Genomic DNA, 15455 nt, shown 5'->3' on the forward strand with positions numbered 1-15455 from the left:
AGAAGATACTAGCAAAGACCCTTTGATTTGTGTTTCCTGGATCTAGTTTAATATATCTAATGAGACAACAAAGTGGCCTGGGAATAACAAAATATTAAATCTATCATCGTATATTAGTTCACTAAATATGAGTTCTTTATACAAATACATAGGGAATTTGATTGATGGTTGCTATTTCCTTTGTTGTCACGTAAAAGAAAAAAAAGCGCTTTTTTTTTTCTTATCTAGCAGGATACAGTATGAAAATAAATGGAAGAAGAGACTCATCATATTCTTAATATGTATTCTTAAATACATGTTTCTGAAATATGGTCTTAACAGCATATTTGCTCTGCATTATCACAAATATAAAAAATAAAAATGAGATGGCTCATCAGTCTTACACCTTTCCTTTGGAAATGGACAATAGCTAAATCTGCATACTATTATTGTGGCTTAAAGTATTCAAGAGTGATTCAAATATAAAATGGGATTGGGTAAGGTGTTAAAGTATTTATAAAGTGCAGCTAATTCAGCATAAATTTTAGTGTTAAATTACTATTCCAGAAATTTCAGATGCATTTATTATATTACATAGTAGAGTAGGAGACGAAGTATTGATTGCAACTAGTTACTGAATAAGCACCTGTGAGAAAAACAAAACAAGTGACAGAAATAGTTCAATAGAAGTGTAATTATTAGTGAACTCTTTTCATTTGTACTCTCTGAGGAAAGGTGAGCTCAGAATGAAAAATATATTTTCTACTCTAAAAAGCTGATATTGATAATTTAATTTTTCCACAGACTAATAGCCAAATTTTCAGACATTTCTCTATTTAAAATGACCTGCACAAAAAGAAATGAATCAATCCCTTGTGGTAAGGGAATTTTTCTGTATGTTGATTGTATTGGTGACAATATCCTGGGTGTTATAAGGTACTATAGTTTTGTAAGATTTTACTATCGGGAGAAATTGGGGAAAGGGTACATGGGATCTCTTTTTATTATTTCTTACAACTGCATGTGAATCTACAATTACTTCAGAAATACTTACTTTTCTAAAAAGAGCTATAAAATCCATATTTTCAACAGAAAGTAAAAACATATGACTAAATTTATTTGGTTTGAGGCATATTACAAGGACTCATTTAAATCATATGAGTGTCGGTTATAGCACGTACATTTTATGACTCTACACTGACATCTAATGTCTGATGAAAAGTTTTATTCTTGCATTTTTGCACATTTACTGGCAGCTTAATCCCAGCCATATCCACATTTTAGCAAAGGCCCTATTGTAACAGTTGTATACATATTCTTCTTCTAGGTCTGTATTTTATTACTTAGGTATCATGGATAAAAGACTATGTAAATGAAGAATACAAGAACATACATTCTGATCATCAGAGACACTCATTTATAAGAGAACTTTTTGTTAAGGTGTATTAGCTCAATGGATAAGGATTAAATTCCTATTAATTAAAAATATAAATCACAAATTCTTTAGCAGTATAGACTATTCAAGTATTTAGATGTAGAAGTTTTAATGGGTATTATTTGCTTGTGGAATGTATATGGTATCCCTTCATTATAATGGTTTTCTATAACTGGTGTTTTAATGATATTGATATTCTAAATCTCTAACCTCAAACACCTTCAATTAGGCAAACAAGAAAGATATATAATCTGAAATTGGATAACTGCTCATAATAAATCGTTAGCTTATACAGTTCACCTTAGAGTCACTCATTTGCACTTTAAATGATATTATAGTAAACTATGCTAGACTAAACACTACAATGCAGTGAGGGACAGACCACTCCTTGAATATGAATTCAATTTAAGGATTTACCAAAGCAGATATGAATAGAGTTGAAAAAGAAAACTTGACATTTTAACTTACTAAATTTTTTTACTTCATCACAAAAAGAGGAGAAGTGGGGGGAGAAAGAAAAAGAGAGGGGGAGAAGGAGGAAGAGAGGGAGGGAGGGAAGAAGGAAGAAAAGGAAGGAAAGAAGGAAGAAAGGAAGGGAAGGAGGAAAGGAGAGAAGAAAGAATAACTTGCTCCCATTTTCTAAAGGCAAAATTTAACTCCAGGCTGGAGAATTTCATTTTTAGTCATCCACGTACCTAGCACTTATATTTGAAGATTTAGTAAAGGTAGTTAAAGCAGTCTAATGGAAAAGACATTATGCAGAAAAAAGAAAGGTAAAATTTGGGGGAAAGAGAAGCATAATTTAAAAAAAAAACAAATACAGTAGTAAAATGACTTAAAAAGCTAAACTAACTGACTGGAATTATTTAAGTCTGAAATTACAAAAGAAAAAAAAGTTATGACCAGTGATGTGATCTTAGATGTATAAAGAGAAGGAAAACCAGAGTTTCGTCTTTTTCAAAATCACAACAGGAAATGAGGTGCAAGATGAAGGGTTTATATTGGAAATTAGAAAGGTATTTCTGACAAGAAAGTATAAAATACAGTGAAAGAAGTTATTAAGGATTGTGGTGATTTATTTGTAAACCGTTTATCTTATCGGAATAAAGGATATAATATTATAGTGTCTGGAAGAAAAAGGATAAACAATGATTTCACAAAGACTGTAGTATACAAGGGCTTGCATTTTATCACCATATAATGAAATTCTTCATTAAAACACGTGCATGTACACACATGCACACACAATAAGAAGACAACAAAATACTCTGTGAATAAAAAAATACTCTATAAACAATAAACCAAAGGCAGTCCCATAGTATCACAAGGTTTCAAGGTAGATAATAATGTATACTTATTACAAGCACTCACCACCTACGAGTTTTCCAAGAATTTCCTGGGGAAATTCCTCTAACTGAATTTTGCTCTCACATAGTAAATACCTTTTTAGTCTACCTTCTTACTCTTACCTTTGCAGTCCTTTTTATTTGAAAGCATAACAAAACCACTTTTACAGGAACAGTGGTAACTTCCAGGTGTATTATCACAAATCTGGCTACAACCTCCATTTACATTTGAAGGACCTTTGCATTCATTTATATCTAAAAAGGAGGAAATAAGTTACTTTTAAAGTAATAAAACCTTCAGAGAACTTATCAGGAGGCCAACCCAGATGAGCCAGCTGGCTTTATTATACATACCAAATTCACACTTCTCTCCTTGCCAACCTGATTTACAAATGCAAGTGAATGTAGCTTGGCCATCTTTGCAGGTCATATATCCATCTTCATTGCATGGCAGAGGATTACACTGGTCTGAAATGGCTGAAGGAAATATATATCTATTTAATTTTTACCACATGCCATGGTAAAATAGAATTATACGCCCTTTAATAAAATCCTGTGCACAAAGCTTATGGTCAATGGAAAAATATTACAACTCATTCCTTCAAATACTTTTTCATTAAGAAAAGTAGATCCATTAGACAAATCTTTATAATTATTTTGTAAAAGGGAACTACTTTTATATTTGCAAATATATACAGTACTTTATAACTGTAATTTAATATTCTTTTCATATATTACCTTATTTGATCCTTAAAACAATTCCATGAGGTAGGCAGAACAATAAAACTACTCAATATCAATAGAAATAGTGTAGTATCAATAGAAAAATTTGGAACTTCCAAATTGGGCTAAGATAGAATAACAGGGACCAGATTTATTCTCCTGCTTTAAATAAATAGAATTCTAGTCAAATGGTTTTCAGACATTGGGCAACAGGTAGCAGAATACTGTGATTCCTAAGGAGGGACATTTTCTTCATGAAATGTCACAGCACTTTATCACTATCTTAAATGATATGCCCATTTGTGTCTTGACTTATTTGTGGTCACTCTCACCTCACTAGACATTGCAATGGTCCCTGGCTCCTGCATGCTTCCACACCTGTTTCTCCAGCCTTCCTAGCTCATCTGCAATTTCCTTCCATCCTTCCTTTACATTCTCCTTTGCTTATGTTAGCAAAGCAAACTGTTACTTGCAAACAAAAAAATTTTTAATCTAATTAAAACCTAATTACTGAACTTTTCAAAAAAGTCCTCATAAAATCAAATTTTTTGAAAATTAGGTATTAGTTAAAATGACAGGAAACAGGTTAATCAGGAAATTAACAAATTATTTTTCTGTCCTTTGGTAAATAAAAAAAATAAAGTATGAATTAAATATACACATTTAGGCAAACTGTTTTACTTGCGTAGTTACAACTAATTTTGAATTATAGAAAATACACATGAATGAATATCTCAATAATGCCAATGCTGCATGTAAAATATTCACTGGACAAACATCCCAATTTACAAGTTGCAATTTCACCTTTTTCTCTCTGACTCTAAGTCAGGAAATTGATAAACTAGAGACAAGTAATCTATGAGAATTATCACTAGGCCTTATGTGAACTTCAGGGGGAAAAGGCTAATCTGATATCACAAGATTTTCCACATTTATATCGTTGATGCCAAAAGTCAGAAAAATAAACGTGGTTCCACTTTGACCTATTAATCAACTGTAACATTTGGTCATAAGTACATGATTATGCAACAACAGCCAAATTAAAGCTCTTGGGAATAAAATTCTGAAGTCAATGACCTAAAGTTTGGCAAACAAGGAACACTTCAATTTAAACATTAGGTGGAAAATTCATTTTAAGTAAAACAGCAGCATTTACTTCTAAAAAACATTCCTTCAGGGAGTTCCTTGGCGGTCCAGTGGTTAGGACTCAGCGCTTTCACTGCTGTGGCCCGGGTTCAATCTCTAGTGGGGAAACTAAGATCCCACAAGCCACACAATATGGTCAAAAAGAAAAAAAAAGAAAAAAAATTCATCTTTCGTGTACATTGCTGTACACATACATACATATATGTATGATATTTCAATAAAAAGTTTAAACTAAATAAATAATAAACAAATAAATAAATACTGAAAGAAATAATTATTTGGCCAATTTGATCCAGTGTTAGAGTCATGTGGCATGGCCAAAAAAATAAAAATAAAAAAAATAAAAAACATTCCTTCAAATGCATTTTGAGAATACCTCCTTGCTGGGCCTTGCAGTCCTTCAAGGGCTCATTTGTTGATTTTTAAACATTAGTTATATTTATATGGGGGTAATTTACTTGCAGGTTTTTGTTTTGTTTTGTTTTTTAAACTGATGGTAGAGGTGTTTACCATTGACACAGCTCCTTAGGTCAGGGTAAGCATTAGTTGACAGACGAGCAGCAGTGAATAATCCAGCTCTGAAGGAGCCAAGACAACCTGTAAATACAAACAAGTGTAATCTTAGAGCAGGCACACTTACTTGATCTGAAATCATGGTAGAAATTATCCAAAGTGGTAGAATATTTATGCTTCTGTAGATTTACATGATTCAGCATTCAAAATGTCAATCCTAAATGTTTCCATCCACCTTTTTGAAAAATTAAAAATCTACAAGCAAGATTGCAATAAACACAGAATCATGAAAAATAGATTTATAGAGGCTTCTCTTTGGAAAAGAACCTTAAAGCCAGAAGTGAAAAATATCTTGAATTAGTAGGGAAATTTATTGCCACATAAATCTATGTTCTTAATTCTGTAGCAGAGACCTAAAGTCACCCTCAAATCTATAGGCCAGAGCTTAATTTAGAAATTGTCTATAATTAAGTCAGTAGAATAAGTCAGTGTTTCTGGTTGCAGTAGGCAACTTCCAATACTTCCAATGTTGCATAGAGACTAACAAAATAATATTTGTATAATGCCTCAGTATTACAAAGCAGGTTTACTTTATTCATTTTATTTCTTACTAGAACTCTGTGAAATTAGATATAGCAATCTGGCAGAAATAACAGCTGAAATAATAGAGATAAAATATGTACAGACTTTAAATTAACCAGGTGTCATTTAGTGCCAACAACATAACATTTCTTAATAGCCACTGAAGACATTATATGTATCAGTTCATTGGACAGATAGTAACCAACTCACTAAAAAGGTGGTCTTTTGGTTATCTTTTGCTGAGTAACAAACAACTCCTGAAATTAGTGGCTTAAAATAATCATTCTATTTTGCTCATGATCTGTGGATCAAATTTTTAGAAAGGGTTTAGTTAAGCTGTTTGTCTCTGCTGCACATGGGATCAGCCAGGGTGGCTGGGTCTGGAAGATCCACCTCCTGGATTGTTTTTCACTCATATGTCTGACAGCTCAGGTTCCTTAGCATCTCTATCTCCACACGGTATGCCATGCTTCAGGGCTTCTCCATGTGGTTGAGTTTCCCTGAGCATGCAGTCCTAAAGTGGCACTGCTTTCATGGTACCTAGCTTGCAAGAGGAAGAAGGCAGAAGTTGCCAGGCCAGTTAAGAGGCATTGTATCACTTGCACCATAGTCCACTGATCAAAGCAGTCTCCGGGTCCACCCTGATTTGGAGGAGGGAGAAAAGGATAGATTCCACATAGTGATGGGGAAGTGGCAAGATGACATTGCAGAAGAGTATGTGAGATGGGAGATATTTTTGCAGCCACCTTTGGAGAGTGCAGTTTATCACAGATGGGTTTAAAGGCTCATTTGAAGTCAGTGTGTATATTCCTTTCCAATTGCTTTTGTGACAAATCAACACAATCTTAGTGGCCTAAAATAACACAGATTTATTATCTTACAGTTACAGGGATCAGAGGTCTAAAATTAAGGTGTTGTTAGGGCTGCATTCCTTCTAGGAACTCCAAGGGAGAATCTATTTCCTCAGTTTTTTCAGCTTCTACAAGCTACCTGCATTCCTTGGCTCATGGCCCCATCCTCATATCACTCTCAACTCTTGCTTCATTGCCATATATCCTACTACCAACTCTGACCTCCTGCCTCTCTTGTTTAAGAAAATTTGTGACTACATTGGAACCACCCAGATAATACAGAATAATGTCTCCATCTCAAGATCCTTAACTTAATCTTCAAAGACAACATTTAAGGTAACATTAGAGGTTCTGAGGACAGGACATGAACATCTTTAGGGGGTCATTATTTAGCCTACCAAAGTAGGTTATAATATTTTCCCATAGAAACAATACTTTACATCATTGTGGTCTTTCTAGAGGCCCAGTGAGACCTAGGCAATCTTAAGTCTTGAGTATTCTTTGCCTGAATTCATTTGTCCCTCCTCTTGAATCACCCACTCCCAGAATTATCTTATTCTAGTGTGAACATTCCATTAGGATTCTCATTTGTAAGAAAGCCTCATTTTGCACTTTTGGACAAATCTGACAGCTAAAATTTGAAACCCTTAAGCTAGAGGTTCAGGTGAAATGACTTCATATGGTGATTAGGACCCCAGGCCAGATTACAAAGTAGGTTTAACCCATAAAGCACCTTATATATGAGTCCATACGTGATAATGTTTTTTTGGAAACCTGCATTTAGAATTACAGTGGGAAGAGCAAGTTGCATGGCTATTCCAAAGCAGTGCAATCCCGATCCCTTACCTTCCCACTTCTCCTTCTTGCTGCCCAACAGGAATGGAGGAAGTTGGAGAGAATGAGTAGGAAGGTGAGAGTTGGAGAGAGATTGCCTTAGCTTTTGTAGCCTGAAACAGAAGCTCTCCTAAGAAATGGAATTAGAACTAGAAACTTGGGCCATCAGGCAGGAAAGCCTAAGAAAGAGGCACTTTCAGGAGAGGTTCCAGTGGTCAGGACAGAACATCCTAGAAAGAAATCTTGGTTCTAGACTACAACAGTTCCTATATCCATATTATTATATGATCATATTTTGTAACTTTCTATGATTATATTTTATTTTATAATCTTTATTTTATGATTATAAATCCATTCTATGTTGGGTTTATAGTATTTCCCCCTTTTGTCCTACACTTTTTGTTTTGGCATTTCTTCTTTCCCTTTTTTCTTTTTCCTTGATTATTCTTGCCAGAGGTCAGTCTAACTTACTTTCCTTACTTTACCTTTTCAAAGAATGAGAATTTCTTTTGTTAATCTTCTCTTTTGTTTTCCATTTAACTTATTTCTATCTCTACTTTTGTTATTTCCCTACTTTTTATTACTCAGGGCTTGCTCTGTTGTACTTTTAAAAATTTGCTTGATTTGAATGCTTAGGTTCTTTTTTAACTATCCAATCTGTCCTCTTACTGCTGCCTCAGCAGTCAGAACCCCAGGTCCCCATACTAGGTCAAACAGCCTTCAGTCTATCCATGGGTTTCTCACATTTCTTGTTGTTTTCATTTTATTTTGTTATTATTAGTGCCTGGAATGCTATTGTTTCTCTTGAGACGATTTTAAGAGAAGTCAGCAGTCTGAGCTAATCCACCAATCTGGCAAGAACTAGAAACTAAAAACTATTTCTGAGGTTTACATTTTGGCTCAGAATTTAGCATTCTTTCCAAGAAGTTCTTCTCCCATTAATTTAATCATCCATTCTATTGGGTGATATTTTAAAGGCCAACATAGATGGCAGAGTGTATTCCATTTTCTAAGGAAAAGAACACAACTTAAAAACTTATCTTTATATGATGAAGAGTATATAATGCAGAGTATTTCTGCCCAAATTCCATGTTTTCAGTGCAGTATATAGATAGACTAATGTGATTTCTGAACACTTACAACTCTAAATCCAAACACTGCCAAAAAGTATGGGTTAGTATTAGTGGTCTAATTTCTTGGGTGACCTTATCTCACTGTAAGGAGCTCCCAGCATGAGCTGTGGTAATTAGTAAAATTACTGTTAGGTTTACCAGAGACAAAATTATAAAGGTTCCCCCACGCCCCAGTTAGGACCATTGGCCTACAGGATATACACATCAAAAGACAGAAAGACTTAGAGTATTTCTTTTCTGTTTTCAACAGTGGAACTCATCACATATGCTTGTAACTAAAGACCAAAATATAAAATGTGAATCAAAAAATATATCATAATAAAAAGTATTTGGGGGGACTTCCCTGGTGGCACAGTGGTTAAGAATCTGACTGCCAATGCAGGGGACCCGGGTTTGATCCCTAGTCTGGGAAGATACCACATGCCGTGGAGCAACTAAGCTTGTGTGCCACAACTACTGAGCCTGCGCTCTAGAGCCAGCGAGCCACAACTACTGAGTCTGCGTGCCACAACTACTGAAGCCCATGCGCCTAGAGCCCATGCTCTGCAACAAGAGAAGCCTGCGCACCACAATGAAGAGTAGCCCCTGCTCACTGCAACTAGAGAAAGCCCGTGTGCAGCAATGAAGACTCAACATAACCAAAATTGAATAAATAAAATAAATAAATATTTTTAAAAGTATATTTTTGTTTCACTATATAAGTCAATTAATAATAATACTTTACATCTGAAGAAAGTTTGACATAAAAGAATCTATTTACATACATATACTTATTTGATATTCCCAACAGCTCTGAAGTTAAAAAATATAGTTATAGTGTAACTTAAATACAGAACCTGAAAAGTTAAAGTTTCCTAAACCGACACAGTAGAAATTTTTATGTCTGAGACTAGAGTCCACATCATATTATTATTATTATTATTATTATTATTTTTTTAGGACTTGGTTTTTCTATCATGCTTCCAAATAAGATAGGCAAATAAAAGAGAAAGTTGGGTAGAAACAGAGGCAGCTGAGAGGAATGGAAGGAAAAAAAGAAAAATATTTTATCTAACTTTTCCAAAACACATAATGTTGTATTAAAATGTTATTTATGTTTATCCAAATGTACTCTGTGATCAAAGGTATGTTATCTTCCAGAGTGTTTATGCCTGCAGAAACACAGCCTCATTACATGGACCTAAAAAACAAGGATTAATACTATATTTTAATGTAAGCTTATAATTTTAACAGCCAAATATTGTCTATTTTAATTACAAAATATTTAAATTCCTACCTAAAATGAAGAGACTGAAATAGTCTTGATAGTCTAGCTTTTCTTGACTTTAAGAGTATAAACCTTTAATTTTTGCTTTAGAAAGTAAGGAGTTAAAGCATAAATTTACAAAGAAGAAATGTTTTTCATGGATGTATATCTCAGACATGACAGCTAAAGTTTTTAGAAAATCTTGTTGAATTTTCATATCTAAAGTCATAAATAATATCACTACACAATTTTTATAGTATCCTCTTTCCAAATTTGAATGAAACGGCTTAAGTCTGTTATTAGCAGCTAGAAAAGGGAAGGTAAGGAAAGAAAAGAAAATGGGACTAGAGGAGAAGTTAGGGGAAAAAAAATGAAGAGAACTAGCATGACATATTTTACTAAGTGCTTTGAAAACATTACCTCATTTTATTTCTTGCTAGAAACTTATTAGGTAAATTGTTACTATCCATTTGACAGATTGGAAAACTATAACTCATAGAGGTTAAATAATTTTAAGATCTTGCGGGAGATAAATGTTCGATGGGAATTAATAAAAAGAAATTATAAAAAGTCAACTGGAAAACACCCAGAAGCCCAAGAACAGAAAAGGGTCATGCTATGGAGTTCTAAAGAGAGATACCATTGAACCGATGTCCTGCAGTTGATGAGAGGGTGAAATGAGAGGCAGTGTATTATAGCTGGGTCTCCTTGACTCTGAATTTGCCACAAAAATAAGACTGACACCATCGTTGACATTCAAAAAAGGGAAGAGTAACCACTTCAGAGTAACCACTATGAAAAAGAGCACTTGGTTCAGAAAGGGTCTTCTCCCAATGATGTTGGGCTCTTATCTTGTTAATTGTCCTGAAGGGTAAATGTAAGTACATACCATCAATTCAATGTAAGGCTCCCTAGGAAAAGGGGAAAGGTATATATAGTCCCCTATCTACAGATGGTTTCTGGGATCTCTGCATGGGTATTCAGAAGTAAAACAAAAACAAAGTGTAATACCCTAAACTATAATTAAACCCTAAAATTTCAAGAGAAATGAGAGTTTAATAGAAATAGTTATTTGCTATATTATATTAACAACACTAAACTGCATAGTTATTACTGTATATCAGAGTACATTCCTACTTTTTTTTTGTTTCAAGGAAGATTTACTTTTCAGTTTTGCAGGCCTTGGAGTCTCACATTGGCTAGCATGAGAGTGAGGTAGAAAGATGCACAGATGGGGACTATTCTGAGCTCAGAGGAGGAGGGAGAGCAAACCTCTGTGGGCTGGACCTACAGAGAATCTCATCAGAAAGACGTGTACAAATGCTACTCCACTTTCATTCTTTGGAAATGCTGACAAGTCTCCAAAAAATATTAATAAAATATTTTTATATTTATTTAAAACAAACTGTAGCCTTTTAATTGACATTAGTTGAAATCATCTAATCTCTTTAGATATGGAAATGCTACCTCACTCCTTTTGCTTTTGTATCCAAAGGCAAAACATGGATGGGATATTGTAGGAAATGAGGAAATGGTGTTGCAAAGTGGGAAGTTGTTAACAATTTCTCTCAATATTTAAATGACAATTATGTCACAAGCTCTGGAGAGTGTAGAGATCTTTCCTTTCATTAAAAGATAACCCATGAAAACTCATGTACTTATAGAGAATATTGTGTTACCTAAATATAACTTTGCATCAGCTCAGTGACTCCTTATGAGAAAGACAAAAAAATGAAAAAGACTAAAAGTCAAAATGTCACACAGTAATTAAAAGAACCATTCCAAATTCATCTACATGACTTGAAATAAAAGAACAGAAAATTTGCATATAGAATGAAACAGATCTTACTCCCGAGGCTAATGAAATTGTACTGGATGGAATATATATGAGTGGAGGGTTGGACTTCATCATATTTAAGTTTTCTTCCATTTCTAAGATTATATGATTGAGGTCCTTTGAACTTACCTAAATATTTTGGATAAAAATATTCCTAGAAAAAAAAAGAAAAGAAAAAATATATCTTAGCAAATCTAAATTTCACTATAAAGTTAAAATGATTTTAAAATGTGTTTTTATATTAAAGATGCAATAAATTACATATAAATGTTATTTCCACATTATAGCATTTTTTCTATAGTAAAATATATACCAGGAGTAGATGACTAATAACATTAAGCCATAAGATGCTTAGGCTTAAAGCAATAGTGATCAATTAAATCATGTTTCAAAGGCTTCTAAACTGAAAACAGGCTCCACTGAAAACAGGCTCCACTGAAGATGTTAAATGTGACTATATATGCCCCCTTCACGTAAATCTTTTAATTTTTCCATGATGGTTAGATACCCATTTGATACATCTCACATCATGCTGAGTACACACACCAGATTCATTGCTGAATAACAGGAACATAATTTGAATTGAATTAAAGTGGACATTTACCTTTTAGCATCTTATGTACATGTAATACCTTACTTATAAATTGGTTATGTACCAATAATTTTTCTGTAAATCAGTAATTTGGACTATGGAAAGCACTTCAGCAAAAGGAGAAAAATGTTAAAAATGAATTCTGATGGTAAGGTTCCCAGGCTAGTTCACAAAAGCCTTCTTAAGCCATAATACATCCAATATGCAGCATTAATAGCATAAGAACTCCTCATGAGAAACCAGTGTTTCTACACAAAAACAACCTCAAGCACAGAACATAACTTTCATCCAGTACACAATTAAAGTCCTCATTCCTTCCTCCTCTCACATATAAACCTACACAACACTTAGCTACTAGTTTATAAGATGAGATCTCCCACTAAGCAATTCAGACATCAGTGTTGTCATCTACAGAACAAAAGCCAGGATATAAACAATGATGAATTGGTTCAAAAGGAGATGATGTAATGGGGAAAGGATTATATTAGGGACAGTGGGGAGACAAGCAATAAGGTGGACCGCGAGTGTGGACTAGGGTATGAGGGCTGTGGGCAGGGAGTGTCTGGAGCAGGATAGAAAGTGAGAAGCAATAACAAATGGGTTTTTTTTCTTCTTTTATTTCTCCCATTTCTTCCTTACTCTCTCCGTCATCTCTTTCTCTTCTGTCAATAACACAACTGTCAGAATGAGTGGAGGAGAAGAAGCACATAAATGAGTTTCTTTTCTCTACTCTTTTCCCTCCCCTCCATATGGCTTCTGTCTCACTCCCCATTTGCTACTCAGAGGCTAAGCTATGAGAACATATTTACAGTGTTAGATATACATGCTCAAGTATTTATGGGTAATATAATCAAATGAAATCTTGAGCATGCAGGCTTGCCTTAAAATGTTCCAGCAAAACAAAACAAAAATTACAGTGGGTGGGGTAGAGAATAGGCAGAACAAGAATGGCAGATTGTTGATAATCATTGAAAGGGAAAGTAGGTATATTGGGATTTATTATATTCTTCTCCCTACTTTGGGATATATTTACAATTTCCATAATAAAAATAAATTTGTGTATGTGTGTGTGTGTATTTATCTGTTTCCTACACAATATGAGTACACTGTTATATTGTGTGAAATAAAATATTTTTGTCTTAATTGCTTTTCCACAACAGGCAACAAAACTAAGACAAACATTTTGATTCAATCTTGGAGAGTGTTAAAAATGAATCTTCGGGTACCTTGGGAAAAATTCCCTTTGAAGCTATTAGAGTAGGTGGAGATAAGAGGATTAAAGGGCAATTCCAGAAAACACAAGTTATTACTGTCTTGGACAAGTTCTCTAACTATAGACAAATGGTTCCTGCTTCTTATGGCTCATCTAGTCTCATGGTTCCAGGAACTAAGGCAGAGGTAAAGGAGGTACTTTGCATATGTTTTCTCCCTCATTTTCTTTTGGTTATACAGTTCATCTCAGGGGAAAAAATCTGAGATAACCCTGAAGGTTATCAAACTTGAATTCTTCACCCTAATTCGAAGAGGCACTATTTATATTCCTGCTACCCACAGAACATGTTGAAGAACCCCTTTCTCTAGGAAAATTAGGGGACTCAAGATCAGATCTAGGGGCTCCATATTTCTGTATGATATTTAGGGGTCTTTGTGATTATTTTATTCTAGACTAAATTGGAAAAATGTATACACTAAAGGTATAAATTCCAACCACAGAGACTATTGATGATTTACAGTGGGCTGAGGAAAATTCCCAACAGTTTATGGAATAAATTAAAAGTATTCTCAGGGAACACAGTACTGTAATGACCCTTTATTAAGCATTTACTGAGTACCTATTATGTACCAAGCTCTGAATTAGAGGCTCTGTTTTCTAAAGCTTGGTTTAAAATGCCAATGGAGAGAATTAATGAAGCATAGTGATAACAATGTAGTCACACACACACACACATGCACACACACACACTTGAGGTGCCTTCCCCTCACCCAACACTACAAAATCCTGGTTGGGAGAAAGTAGTTACGCACCATGAGGTTCATACTATTTGTGATAATTAGGTATAGTTGAATTATAGTTTGGTCAGAGCACATTGGTTTTGGCAAATAATGTCTCCCTAACAAGCCCACTTTCCTTTGAAGGTAATTCCTCCTGAAACGCTTCAGTGGGTACATGTGGAAGGTGATAAACACAATCATTAACTTTAAAAAGAAACACAAGGGAACACAGACTCAAGCTGCAAACATTCCACCTGTAACTGTATGTCTAAGTATGCTAACTTACCACTTTTCATGAATTCTTACCGTTTCAGGGTCATTTTCAAAGACCTCCCTGGCTTCTTCTTTATTGCACAGTTCTTCAATGCATTCTCTTTCAAGATTACCCTTTTTTGTTTCTTCAATCAAAGAATTTGCACGGCTTTTCCTAACCAGGACTTGTGAAGCATCTTGCTTCGACAAAACTGAAGAAAAACAAAAAAAGTTTACATGAACAAATCTTTCATTTCTCCACCTAAAATATTATATTAAGCAATGATATATTATATAAATCATTTTCTGTCGGTAAATTGTATGCCATTTAAAGTTAGTATGTTATTTAAAGTTATGCCTGCCTCAGGACTTCTCTGGTGGCGCAGTGGTTAAGAATCCGCTTGCCAGTGCAGGGGACATGGGTTCGAGACCTGGTCTGGGAAGATCCCACATGCCACGGAGTAACTAAGCACATGTGCCACAACTACTGAGCCTGCGCTCTAGAGTCCACAAGCCATGACTTCTGAGCCCGTGTGCTGCAACTGCTGAAGCCCACGCGCCTAGAGCCTGTGCTCCTCAACAAGAGAAGCCACTACGATAAGAAGCCCCTGCACCAAAACGAAGAGTGGCCCCTGCTCGCCGCAACTAGAAAAAGCCCGCGCGCAGCAGCGCAAAGACCCAATGCAGCCATAAATAAATAAATAAATTTATTAAATAAATAAAAATTAAAGTTATGCCTGCCTCAGTAGGGTTGAACTGAGGAAAACACGTGGATACATAAGCACTTTAGTTAACAGCTCAAAGAGCAGTTTGGTGTGTAGCTACAGCACTTGTCTAATGAGCTACACAAATTATTCAAGCTTATGCTTGAGGTCAAACATACCAAACAATAATTTAATGTTTACCTCATTATGACTACATTGGTAAAAGCATCATGCTGAAATGACTATAAAGTCATAGCCACAGCATCTTTAAAGTTAGAGTAACAAACTTT

At 34.7% G+C, this 15455-nt stretch overlaps 1 protein-coding gene across 2 annotated transcripts in view; it reads right to left on the bottom strand.

Moving 5' to 3' along the window:
• PROS1 (protein S) overlaps positions 1 to 15455 on the bottom strand; it is a 60838-nt gene that overhangs the window by 23987 nt on the left and 21396 nt on the right. For both annotated transcript variants that reach the window (XM_081235753.1, XM_081235752.1), the window contains exons 2-6: positions 14516 to 14673; positions 11755 to 11779; positions 5140 to 5226; positions 3115 to 3237; positions 2884 to 3015 (exon numbers count right to left, since the gene is read on the bottom strand). In XM_081235753.1, the coding sequence (XP_081091879.1) occupies positions 2884 to 3015; positions 3115 to 3237; positions 5140 to 5226; positions 11755 to 11779; positions 14516 to 14673 (525 nt within the window). The remainder of the gene's footprint in view (positions 1 to 2883; positions 3016 to 3114; positions 3238 to 5139; positions 5227 to 11754; positions 11780 to 14515; positions 14674 to 15455) is intronic.

Source organism: Mesoplodon bidens (assembly GCF_964165515.1).
Source record: "Mesoplodon bidens genome assembly, chromosome: 5".
NCBI classification, from domain to species: Eukaryota; Metazoa; Chordata; class Mammalia; order Artiodactyla; family Ziphiidae; genus Mesoplodon; species Mesoplodon bidens.